This window comes from Sander lucioperca, chromosome 3 (genome assembly GCF_008315115.2).
Source record: "Sander lucioperca isolate FBNREF2018 chromosome 3, SLUC_FBN_1.2, whole genome shotgun sequence".
NCBI lineage: Eukaryota > Metazoa > Chordata > Actinopteri > Perciformes > Percidae > Sander > Sander lucioperca.
In genome coordinates, this window is record NC_050175.1 from 13,435,390 (window position 1) to 13,448,774 (window position 13,385).

The 13,385-nt window shown below is 42.0% G+C and overlaps 1 protein-coding gene across 2 annotated transcripts; it reads left to right on the plus strand.

The window, feature by feature from the left end:
• The first annotated feature begins 234 nt into the window (after positions 1-234).
• Positions 235-11,260, plus strand: onecut1 (one cut homeobox 1). 2 transcript variants are annotated; one of them, XM_031281554.2, is made up of 2 exons: positions 235-1,719; positions 5,913-11,260. In XM_031281554.2, the coding sequence occupies exons 1-2, from the start codon at positions 645-647 to the stop codon at positions 6,200-6,202; spliced, it is 1,365 nt and encodes a 454-aa protein (XP_031137414.1). In that variant the 5' UTR covers positions 235-644; the 3' UTR covers positions 6,203-11,260. The 2 variants fall into 2 exon arrangements, with proteins under 2 accessions (XP_031137414.1, XP_031137415.1); XM_031281555.2 differs by having other exon boundaries at positions 235-1,704.
• The last annotated feature ends 2,125 nt before the right edge of the window (positions 11,261-13,385 follow it).

A 13,385-nucleotide genomic window follows, 5' to 3' on the forward strand; every position in this document is an offset into this window, starting at 1 on the left:
TATTAGAGATCCGTCTATTTGCATTTTTTAACATTTCAGTAAAGACTGGATATGGGTTATTGGGGAGAATAGCCTTAGCAGGTGGTTTGATACCTCCCTTCCTTAAAAGGTAGCTGACGTCAGAGCAATGGGGCGGTGTGCGTACGAGTGTGTTTGAGAGGGGGCGGCCTCTAGCTCACCCAGTAAAGAGCGTGCGCCCCATGTGAGAAAGAGAGAGAGAGTATGGGAGGAGATGGGTGTTCACAGTGCGCATGTGTAGACAGTGATCTGTGCTGCGGTGGAAGAGGGGCTGGAGACACACAACTATAGAGATGGCGCGGCACCCGACCGGAGCGCAAGGACAGCTGGTTGGCGGTGGGGGGGCTTGAATTATAAAGGGAATTAAACAATAATAATAATTTTAAAAAACAACAAAGATATCAAGGAAAAAAAGGATTCGGAGAAGGAGTTTTCATTCTGCAAAACAGCGTCAGAGGTAGGAGAATATTTGTGAATATAAGGACAAGAGAGCAAAGGAGGCTGCTGCAAGAAGAAGAAAAAAAAGCAACAAAAGAAAATTGAACTTTACTGGACGTGAGGACTTCTGGACACCAGCTAACTGCGGTAAATCAGATAGATGGTTTGTCCAGAGCGCTGCCCGGATCATGAACGCACAGCTGTCGATGGAGAATATTGGCGACATGCACGGAGTGAGCCATGAGTCCGTGGCCGGTCACGGGGAGCTGCTGAGTGGCCACAGTCCGCATGCCCGTCCGAGCCCCCGGGGTCTAAGCCACCGCGCTATGGGCATGGCAACCCTCCTGGACAGCGGAGACTATCACCACGGACACCACGGACACCTGCATCCAGCCATCAGCATGTGTGAAGCCCCCCCTGGCATGAGTGCAAGCAGCACTTACACCACCCTAACCCCCCTGCAGCCCTTACCCCCCATCTCCACCGTGTCCGACAAGTTTCCTCCCCATCATCACCACCACCACCACCACCACCATCCCCATCATCCTCACCATCATCCCCACCAGAGGATCCCCGGAAATGTCAGCGGCAGCTTTACGTTAATGCGAGAGGACCGGAGTCTGGCGCCTATGAACAGTCTGTATCCCGCATATCATCACAAAGATCCCTGCATGGGCCAGAGCCTCTCCCCGTTGTCTGGTTCCGGTCTGGCCAGCATACACACGTCCCAGGCCGGTATCCCTCCTTACGCTCACCCCGGTGCCGCCATGCCTGGTGAGAAGATGCTCACCCCCAGCGGGTTTGAGGCTCACCACCCGGCCATGCTCGGTAGACACACGGAGCAGCACATGAGCTCCTCAGCGGGCATGGTACAAATCAACGGCCTCCACCACCACCCGCACGCACACCTTGGCGCGCAAGGGCACGGCCAGGGGCTAGGGAACAGCCGGGAGCAGGCCTCCGGGCCCGGGCAGCAAGGGGGAGAGGGTGGTGTTTCTGGGGGCCAGATGGAGGAGGTGAATACCAAAGAGGTGGCGCAAAGGATCACCACGGAGCTGAAGCGCTACAGCATCCCTCAGGCCATCTTTGCCCAGCGGGTCCTGTGCAGGTCCCAGGGGACCCTGTCTGACCTGCTGAGAAACCCCAAACCCTGGTCCAAGCTCAAGTCCGGTAGAGAGACCTTCCGCCGCATGTGGAAATGGCTGCAGGAGCCTGAGTTCCAACGCATGAGTGCGCTCAGGCTCGCAGGTGAGCGAAGCCTCGGTAAAGCCCCCTTTTTGTTTTCATCTTTTGAATGTGTTGCTGAGAGAAACAGACGCTCAAACAGGTTGCGTTAATTCAGCACAGAGGACCATTAGACCCGAATGCTACCTTATATTAAGCGGTGGGTTAAGTGGGCTGGGGACAAAAGCTGAGTTTTCATTATAGAGAGAGAAAACTAAACATTTTCCAGCAATGAAAGTGTAATGTAAAATCCCATGAGGGTAGCATTCAGGACAAACGTGCCTCTAGGCTGATAGTTCTTTATCAAAATAACATATAGCTATAACATCATGTCTCCACTTGTCTCCAGAAATTAAGCCTTTATAATAAAAGATGCTGGAAGTCAAATGGTTTTAGATGCAAGCAGAACTAGGCCATGCGTCTGGGTTTGGTGAATCGACGACCCTGGTTTCTTTAGATAAGGCCACCGAATTGGAGCCTAATGTCTGTAGGAGAGGTCTGTTGGATAGTCAAATAATACAATTTTAATGTGTGTTAAACAATAGGCGTAATGAAGTCGCTAAAGTTGAAAAGTGCTTCACCAAGCTGATGCTCCCAACATGAGTGGCCTGATATCAATACGCATCCCTTTTCTGTCTCTACACTGATTTTTTGGGTTGTGTGAAACAAGTGCTCATGTCATTTTACCTCAAAATATCGACCGCTGGACTGTGTGCGTAAGCTGATCCTTCGCCCAGAAATCGTTAGGAATGTGTTTATTTTGGTGTAGATGCAACTGATCAGCCTTTTTGGTGTTGCCCTTGGTGTAAACAGAGAAAGAGAAAAGTGTGTGTGCACGTGTTCTTTAAAGTGTTTACTAAATTTAAATGTCAAGTTAAGCTTTTTGCCGTTACTTTGTTAGAATTATAGGCCTTCATTGCAGAATACAATAAAGTTAAGTAGAATAGAGAGACCATGCGTTTATATTTTGTTCGTAAGCTAACTCTGACATGACTGAGGTTTCTCTAATTAACTGATAGACCTCTGTATTAATTTGTCCCTGAGGTACGCACAAGTCAATTAGGGCGAGCATAGAGGCCCGAATCGTCTGTGCGCGTTCACTCAACCCAATAGATTTTTTTGAGGTTATAAGCCTAATCAATGACCTACAAATGGACATTTAAGCTTTTTGAAAAGTGAGGCTGCAGCCACATGGAAAGTGCGTGTGTGAGTGCATGCTCGTGTGTGTGTGTGTGTGTGTGTGTGTGTGTGTGTGTGTGTGTGTGTGTGTGTGTGTGTGTGTGTGTGTGTGTGTTTGTTTGTGTGTGTGTGTGTGTGTGTGTGTGTGTGTGTGTGTGTGTGTATGTGTTGAAAATGAGATTTTTATCACTGACTTTTGCAAATGAGGAAAAAAAAGGCCTATTCAACTTTTGAAAGCTGGTTTTGTATTTGATCATCATTGATAATTAGTGTGATCAGCCTAAAATTGAAACAAAAATCTGTATCTGTAAGTATTTATTATGGTTTTAATGTATTTAAAGTAAGGAAATTCATACTGGCTGTTCTGGGAAAATGAATGCCTGCTTCAGACCTGCTTCAGTTGTTGATTATTTTTCCCTTTTTATCTTTCCTTGAGCATGTCACGTCCTGTCTCGTTATATCTCAACTTCTTATAAGAAAAAAACATAAATAAAAATGGCAAAGCCTCTCTAGAGCAAAAACCCAAAATAAAAAACTGTAGCTTTTCGTTGAAAAACGCCACACACAAAAAAGGTAGTGAGAAAAGAAATCGTTTACAGTTAAAAACTAAATTAATTTCGAGAGAATTGGCTGAGCGACATTATATTGATCCGTTCGTTTCTAGGTGAACTAGATATGTGATCGTGATCTGAAATAGATGTGATATCTACTTATTGATTTTAGCCTTCTGAAATTAATCTAGGGCCGTCCCTCCCGTTCCCACGTATTCAATTACCCGTCTGATTTTGCTTGAATAGAATAGAATAGAATATGTTTGTAAATAGGCAGACTTGGCACAGGACAGAATTCATGATTTTATAACTTAGACATAAATCTGGTCTTGTAAGTAAGAATAGTTAGAGGGTTGAATATTTGTAGTATTTGCTGCACAGAGGTCTGTTTGTTGTTCTCTCGGGCTCTATGTGAGATTATGAAATTCAGGACTATCGTCACACTGTGTCTGCAGGCCCAGTGTGTGCAGTTATCTGTGTGTTTGTAATGATTAGCCGGGAGCAGTGTTTGTGTGTGTGTGTGTGTGTGTGTGTGTGTGTGTGTGTGTGTGTGTGTGTGTGTGTGTGTGTGTGTGTGTTTGTGTGTGTGATTAGTGTGATAACGAGGCCGCTGTTATGTCCCCCTGGTCCTGGGAAAGCTGCCTCTCTACCCGGGCCTCCTGTGCCGGGGCCGGGCCGCTCTGTGCTGGCTCCTGCTGTCTGAGTGGCCTTCACTGCTGCTGATTTATAGCAGCCCTTACACGAGGAGCTCCAGCTCTCTGTTAATATTTACCAGCACTGGAGACACCGGGCTACTTAAACTCACAATTATACTCCAGTTTATGGTCATGCGGGTAGGTCGCTGCACTGTACTTTACCACACACCTGAAAGTGTGTGCGTTCTGAAATTAGGTTACAATGGGATTTGCAAAATCAGCTTCAGCTGGACTGATGTGTTTATTTTGATCTCTCTTTCTTATGAAGCTTAAGTCTACTGTTTGGTCTTACTTTACACCTGCAATATTTGGAAGACAATAACATATCTTAGATATCAAAACTAAAGAGCAAACATATTATACAACCAGTAACTCGAAGTAATAAGCCACTTTATTACAAATGCCCAGTGTAATATTGAATCGTTGGTCGTTTTTATAGTACAGTGATACAATTAAAATAATTATTTTGGCAAATCGGTTTCTTTTGTACCATTACTGCGATTTGAGGTTTTCTATAACAAATGTTTTTATTCACCTGGTGCATTTTGCGAATGTATTCAGCACTGGTTTAGGAATTGCTTTGTGGTTAGAATATACCGTTCATTCATTTCCCCCAGTGAGTCCATGTTGGGCCTTGTTCCAGCAGCGCACGTCTGCCCCCTCCTGGTCTCTGCTCACCGATGAATCTCAATTCGGATGGCTGCAGGGAGCTTCAAAAGAAAAAACGTGAAATCAAATACCAACGATATCAGTTGAAGGAATGTTTGATTTGCTGTCAAACGGATTCCCAAGTTCTTCTTTTCAATATTACATTACCTGTAGTTCATTTGTCAACAGCTGCAGCCTAGTGCCTAGCGCACCGTTGTTTTCAGCACCGCGGACAGCACCCGTTGTTCCCCGGCTGACAGGCTTCCTGTCTGTCTGCTCTCCTCCAGAACTGGTTCCCTGACAACATGCGGAAGGGTTTAATTCCGCTATTATTTCGCATGCACCTGATACAATCTTATAAGAGGGGTGCTCCTACACAGAAAAAAAAAAGTCTTTTAACTTTTGTAGTCATTTTTGAGTCAACTATGACTCTGACAACACTTTTTCTACCACAATATTAGAGTACTGTGAAACCTAAAACTAATCCATTTTATAGCTAGTTTTTACAAATGAACAAAAGTTAAACCAGAGAGGAGGACCATTCATCATCATTCAAACCAGCTGTTGCAATTGTTGACGGGGTTGTAGAGATGCATAATACATTAAACGCTTGTTTCCAATTTGGTTCTTCAGGACACAGTGACAATTTAAAAACAATACTGCTATCATTTAAACATTAGGCTACTTTTACTGCTGATATTTTTGGTGGATTGTGAAATTACAGTGTTTGTTTCAAGGATATTACTTGAAACAATTGTTATATTAGCAATATAATATAGGTATATGTTGTGGTCTCAAAGTAAAAATGAATCTTGATATAGGCACCAAAAGCTTAACTTGTTTTGGACCTTCACCTAAACAATTTAAATTCAAGTTAGTTTGGGTTAAAAATGCATTGGAAAATATCTGATATTGGTATTGACTTTAAATATATATATCATATCAGTGTATCCCCTGTTAGAATGAAAACAAACTTCTAAGTTAAGCTGGTATGGTGGAGAACCACTGAGATAATTCATGGGTCAGTCAATGGATTTATTCAGGACCTTTTTTTAATCCAAGGTAGAGGTGTGATGGAGAGTGGATTGTCATGCAGTATTAAGTATTCTCACAAACTCACTCTCTCTTTCTGTCTGTCTCTTTCCTGAATCCTCCACAGCATGTAAGCGTAAGGAACAGGACCACGGCAGAAGCGAGCGGGGGAGTGTGTCTAAGAAGCCCCGGCTGGTGTTCACAGATGTGCAGCGGCGGACACTCCACGCCATCTTCAAGGAGAACAAGCGTCCATCCAAAGAGCTACAGATCACCATCGCCCAGCAGCTGGGCCTGGAGCTGGCCACAGTCAGCAACTTCTTTATGAACGCACGTCGCCGGAGCCTAGATAAGTGGGTGGACGATGGCTCCGGTCACCCAGTCAACTCTGGCCCCAACGCCTGCACCAAAGCCTGAAGAAAGACTGATTTGACCAACTCATGGACTGACTCAACCTCGGTGGAAAAGCTTTAAAACCTAAGAGAAACAAAGAGAAACTTAAAAAGACCTTGAAGCAACGTTTTGCCCTTAAACCTGTACTATATTGATATTTATAGTATCCAAAGATGAAAAAACAAACCAAAGACTTCTTGTTTGACCTGCTTTGAAATGTTTGTTTCAGCAACACATTTACGTGTAACATACTGCAAAAAGACTATAGTTTTACCCCCCTTCACACACACTCACTGTCACTGGTCTCTAGCTTTACTACACCCCACACCTCCCCACCCAGTATCAATCTATCATTCACCATCCTTATCTTTAATCTGATTGGTTGGTTTTAATGATGGGTCCCTAAATGGAGGTTTAATCAGCCTATTGGCAGTCTGTTCTGCAGCTGTCCACACCCTTGAAAAACAGCCAGAATGTGGAGCTCCGGTGGGATTGGCCAATCAACTTTAAAGACAAAAAAATCCTACAGGAGCGACTGGATCGTTGTGCAACCTTGTTGTGACGGTGGACTGTCTGACTATCTGTCTGTCTGTCAGCTCTCTGTCTTTCTATCAAGCATTCCAGACAGACAGGGAGATCCCCATGCGTAGACTGCTAACCCAAAACCAAATATCCCAACCCTGAACCAAACCAAAAACCCCAAACCATGGTAGTGCTTTCTTCCAACATGCTGAAGCGTTGAATAATTTAAACAAGAGAAACCAAAGCCTTCTACACCCTGAAGCCTCTCATGCAGTTTAGAAATAAATCCACTTCAGAACCTGATATGAAGTAATTTGACCAAAGAGTATTTTTTGTAGCTGATAATCCTAAGACTGTTTGTACCTCATTTCCTCCCTTACCTCCTGAGACAGACTGTTACTTAGGCGTCACAAAGAAGAGAATGTCACAGCTTTTGTTCCATACAACATTGTGTATAATATTTCCACTTGCAAGGAACATATGACACAACCCTGAAAATTAACTATTAACATTTGCCTTATAGATGCCTTTTTGAATCAAACTAAATGTTCCAGTTAGGCCTATGGCTTCACAGAGTCTAGAGAATGTTCCTGCAAATGCTCATTGTGAAGATGAATCATTACAGAAACATCCTTTCCCGTAATTCTGTTTAGTTAATTCCTCCAGATCTCGCTCAAGTTCATGTGTTCAAATACCAGCAGCTGGCAAACAAAGACTAATCCATTCAGTCGTGTGTTTTCTATGCAAAGGTGAAAACAAAAGCTGGCTCTCATGCTGTATGTTCATGACACATTGAGAGAGACAGACAGCCTCTGATTTCTTTTTAGGACAAACTGTGTCACCACTCTAATAATAAGCATCAGCGTCCCCGTGTGCTTCATACGTATTTGATTTTATCTCCTCATCAAAGATGTTGGGTGGAGGGGATGATATCAATGTTCAAATCACTTTCAGGCGCTCGCACAGCAATGTCACCTCGTCACCTGAATACAAAAGCACCCCACCCTGCCTGTTGCCAACACCCAGAGCACCCAACCCCACCCCTCCCATCCTGCCTCCGCTCTCCCGGTTAAGCTATGCATTTCAGCACTAGGAGGAAAGCACTACACAGAGCTGACCCCGGTAGCCTATCATTAAATATATTGAGCTGGCCCCTTGCCGTCATCCTCCTCATGGCCAGGGTTAGCAGCTCTACATTCATCAGAACGAGCGCTGAAGGAGAGACGAGAGGGAGCTGCTTCTTCACCTCTGAAAGAAAAAACCAAAAAGAAGACAAGAAACAAAAATGTGTCAAGACCTGCTGATGTTTTATAGTGTGAACCAAAGATGCTACCTCACTCAAGTTCCATACGTGATTTCTATCACTTTGATGATACCAAAGATAACCAAAGATTTTTTCTCATTGCACGGCCTCTGTGAGTGGTGTTAAAAGATGTTGTATGTCTCCCCTTCCCCCGCCTCCTCTCTCTCTCTCTCTTCCTTTCTTCTCCCCTTTCTCCCCCTCCCACCTGCACTCAACTCATGCACCCCTGCTATGTGTGCTCTTGCTTCATCTGTGCTCTGATTACAGCTCCGTAGATAGTCATGCTGATGTAGCTATAGGCAGATATGCTGATCTAGCCATAGATACACACAAGCGGCCATGTAGGTGCCTGCGGGGTACAGAGGACTCGCTAGCCATGTGATCAGTCTTTCTTTTTGCTTGGTAGCAGTACCAAAGTACAACATGTAAAAGCTGACATTGTGGCTATATAAAAAATATGATTATAACATGATTCATTTCAAAACAACCTATGTGAATGTGACGGAGTACCCCGCTGGAGTGTCTTTTTTGCAGCTTTTTTTCTACTCGGCCCTCCCTCTTAGTGTGTATCTATAGGTTGAGAATATTGATCCACCAAATAGGTCAGACGTCTTTGCATGATAATAGGCAGACAAGCTGACATAGCCATGGGGAGAATTGTTGACTCAACTATAGGCAGACATGTTCCTGAAAGTAGAAGCAGACGTGTTGCAATCTTTCTAAAACTCCCAGGACGAGTGCCTTGCTTGAACCAAAGTGTTATACCGCTGTTGACCTCTCACCTTTGACTCTGTGAATACCTCAGCCTGTAGAAGGGCCACTACTGAAGAAACAAGGAAAAGGTTTTTTTTTTTAATCACACCGTGGTGCTTTCGCCAGCGCAACCATGCAATGAAAACATACCAAAGGAATTTCTCTTGTCCACTTCTACAGATTAAACCAAAGGTCTTTGTTTCTCCTCTCCCCTGCCCCCTTTTACCCCTCCATCCCTCCTTCCCCTTACCTTCCTTGTCTCTCTGCTGTGTGTAGGAAGGTTCAGCACTCTGGCCGTGCATGTCTTTACCAATGTCTCTGAATACCTCATAGTAATAATTCCTTTGAGTTCTGCATTGAGACGTCTATCTGTGAGTAAGGCAGAACTCCCTCGTGTGGTAACTGTTATTGTTACTTCAAAAAGCTGTATGATTATCTATTTTGAAGTTGTTTTTTTTGGCAGAAGTGCTCTGTTTCAAGTCACGGAGGACAAGTTTCAGGGTTGATGTTTGAAACTTAAGGGATGGAGGGAGAAGCGTATTTTTTATCAGACATTGGGTTATGCCAATATTATGATGGTAGACTATTGCTTTTACAGGGTAAAACCAACTGCTGTGATATTGTGTTCATATTTTCCATTTTCTCTACTTCCGTGTTGTGATTTTAATTTAATTGCATTTTTGTAATGGTTAACCACTGCTTTAATTTATGCATTTGTAGAAACTCTAGATTTGTATATAGTAGGTTTTTGAAAAACAAACAAACAAAAAAGACAGTTTTATGTTACAGCCTTATTTCCCATGCTTAGATATAAAAAGGAGTAGTTTGTATTCTTCTTCAGCTAAATCCTAGCCGGCATTTCAATGTGTTTTAAACACTGCCAGAAACCCAGACAGTTGATTTGCCAACGCAGACAAAGTTATACAGGAGCTACTTTGTTGAACAGCTGGCAAAAAGCAGTGTGTATGTGTATGTGTTTTTAATATTCTTTTGACTTTTTAAAAAAAACAGTTATTTTATGGGTATTACTGCACATCCAAAGATTTTTAAAACAAACCAAAAATTGGAAAAAAATATGTATAATGTTGAAAAGCACTGGCATTTGTGAGGTAGACTTGTTGAGTTTTGATTTGCCATTCGCACGGGTATAGAATGTAGAAGGCGTAGGGCTATGTAGACAAGCTTACTCTACCATGTTGGGAATCTCCTGTTCAATGTACAATCTGAAGCATTTGAAACGAGGGCTGCAAGTCCTGCTCACTTTGCTGTCTCATGCACAGAGTGAGGTGGAGTGGAGGCTGGGCAGCCGGTCTGCCAGGGGCTGTGCCACGGAGCTGGGTCTGTTTTTATTGCTGTGGCACTGCCGCCTCGCTCCATCTAGTATATGTTCTTTTGGTACGTACTCGTGTAATGACTATGAGCAAAGTCTAATAAAACTGCAAAGAACCTTACCAAGGAATCAGTGTGTGAGTGTGTATGGGGACGATCACCTGCTCATTTCTTTTTCTTTGTTTGTGTGCTCATTTGCATGTGTTTCTTTACTGTGTGTTTGTCCATTGTTAAAATCGGTATGTACTGCTGGTGTGTATGCATATGTGTGGCTGATTGGTGCATACCCCAACAGTAAGTTTGACTCCCTCGGGTTGTCAGAGGCCTTACTGTTAGTACTGCTGTCTCTGTCATGCAGACAGCACGGTATCAGCATGTTAAGCAGTCACCGAATGGAAAATGGGAGCGTGTTTTAGCAAAGTACAGGTGCTTATATAACAGTTATAAAGGCCTGTGTTAAAGAGGGAATGGATGATGCGATGTGGTTCTTTTTTTCCCCCATTTTCACATTTTCTGTTATTTATTTTGTCCATAAGGAGTTCCTATATGATTGGTAGCTTGGCTACAAGTCTCATAACAATACTGCGGCGCCTAAGACAATCATCTGGATCTCTTACGCTGGGGAACTAGTTTCTCACCCACAGAGGGGTGTCCTCCAGCTATTCATATACAAAGATGCTTGAAGGGTTTTGATAAACAAGCATATTTGTTGTCATAGACATTTAGAAATAGATTACAGTAGTAGTTCATCTTGCACTTGCATTTCCAAATGAAATCTCATTGCTCTCTTCAGCCTTGTGCTCTTGTTGACTTTAATCTCATTCTTTTGAACTTCTCAACTCACAATGCTTCTTCAGTGTGTGTGTGTGTGTGTGTGTGTGTGTGTGTATATATGTGTGTGGGTGTGTGTGTGTGTGTGTGTGTTACTCTCAGATGTATAACTCCATGTCTCATGACTTGATTTGTCATTGCTGTTTCCCAGGCTTTGCTACTGCTTTCTCAGTGCCGTGCAATATCATCTGTTGTGATTGCTAAGCAAATGAAAAAAAAAAAAGAAAATTGAGAAGCAAGTGATGATGTCATCCAGCTTTTTTCAGTGTTCAAAATGTTTTAACATTTCTGTAGTCACAAAAAGTAGAAAATAAACTGTTGGTATTTCCAGCTTCTGAATCCTGGCTCTTGTTATTATTATTTTATTACATTTTGGTGGTGTTGTGTTTAGTTTTGTCTTTTTCTTAGCTCAGACAAATTGAATCAATAAAACATATTAGATAAGGAATCGGAGGACAAGACAAGCAAGCATATGAGTATGTCTTGGAGGGGAATCTGCATGACAAGTAGTTTCAGAATATCAGTGGATATATCATATGCTGTCAGGTTCATTTGCACCAGGGGCCCCCATCTTTAAAAATATATGCACTTGTCTAACTGTAAAAATCTTGAATCAATGTATTCCCATCACATCAATATAATTTATATATAGCATTTATAAGTAAAGATACTTATAAATGCTATATATAGATTATATTTAGTTGCTTAAAGCAATCAATAATTAAATACTACAGTATCTTGTAAAGGCCATGCAGCAAATTCTTAACTTTAAATAAAATGTGGGCTCAGGGGTTTATTTTATTCAAATGGTAAATTGCTCATTTTGCAATAAACATTTTGATATGCACCACATTCCCACAACAAAGGTGAATTTATTCAAAGTGTGGCTCAACCTGCAAAAGTAGGTTTTTACAGAGCTGTAAAATCCTCAATCAGTTATTCTGAGCCTTCTTTAGCCATCACTTTACATACTGCTGTGTCATGTAATTTGTGGTCTACCTTAAGCCCTCACAGTGCAATTAATTCATATGCCAACTTATGGATAGCACCAACATCAATGGAACCAACTCTTGCCAGTGCACTGCTATGTAGTAATGTTGGCGTATAGGTGTATTGTTGCTGAAAAAAGTCAGAAGCCGAATTCCAAATGGAATGGAAATGGCCCTTTAAATAACTTATAAATGAGCAAAGTCATCTGTATTATCGTATTAGCTTTAATAATGTATATTTTACCTTCAGTCACACTGAATGACAGATGAATCAAGCCAAGCTGAGACATCCACATTTCTATTCATAAGTAATATTTTATTAATTTAACACAGCAATAAAGCTAAGTAAATCGATCTTTCAATGGGTTTCTTCTGTTTGTGGTGCTAAACCCCACAACTCCATCTGTTAGTAATCCACCACCCAAAGGTGATATGATGTACTCTGATTAAATTGGTTCAATTTGTATGTAAATAGGGTAAGCAAAAATATATTGATGAACTGGAAGTTTGACTTTGGGCTAAATTTCACATACTTCATTTCTCAGTAAAACATTGAGTCAGTGGTAAATTATTAATTCTCCTCAAACTGAGCCACTGCATTGCAGATCTGGCCTCTATGTGGGCCTATGGTTGGAACAAAACTTTGTCAAACTTGTCAAAGAAGCCAAGCTAGACCAATGTCTGGAAACAAGATGCAATGATATCAGAGGAACAATGTAAGATGTCTCCGCTGATGACAAATAGGCTGGTGAATATTGTCTGAAGAAAAATATACAAAAGATATAAGACAAATGATTCTGCAAAAGGTATAGCCTACATGTATCTGCCTTTGTGAACAAGAACATATCATTTCATTTTAGTCATCCACCTTACTTGCAAAGCTAAATCATTCTCAAGCTTTTGTTACCTTCTACAACTCAATAAACCATTCTGTGTGTGTCTGTGAACGTGTGTGTGTGTGTGTGTGTGTGTGTGTGTGTGTGTGTGTGTGTGTGTGTGTGTGTGTGTGTGTAGGTTTTTCAGGCTTTTTGAATGTACTGAACATGTCTGCGCTCTTTCACCTCAGGTGTATTGTTATTTGTACAACATTTGTCTTTCAGTCCCTGGAGGTACTGGAGCTGCCCTTCCCCTGCCCTCTTCTTCTCCTCTTTTCATTTCTCATTTGTACAGTATGTATGTAGTATAGATAGAATAATTAATACAAGTACTGTAGTATTTTTTCCTTGTATTTGTTGCATTACTAGTATGCTACCACTAGATGGGGCTATGACATGGATTGTTCCAAACACAAGAACTTCTATGTCTGCATTTGCCAACATTCACAAACTAAAAAGTACACTAAAATATAATTTAAACCCACTAATCTAACTACTTTAGAAACTTTTTTAAATCAATATCTACAGACAACAGTCTCCCCACATTTGAAATTAGAGCATCAATACTTGAAATTACACTGTGCACTATGCACGCAGGTATTGAA

Coding starts and splice junctions, on each gene's coding strand:
- onecut1 (XM_031281554.2), top strand. CDS start 645: ATGAACGCACAGCTGTCGATGGAGAATATTGGCGACATGCACGGAGTG. Junction 1,720..5,912: donor CGCAGGTGAGCGAAGCCTCG/GTAAAGCCCCCT, acceptor AATCCTCCACAG/CATGTAAGCGTAAGGAACAG.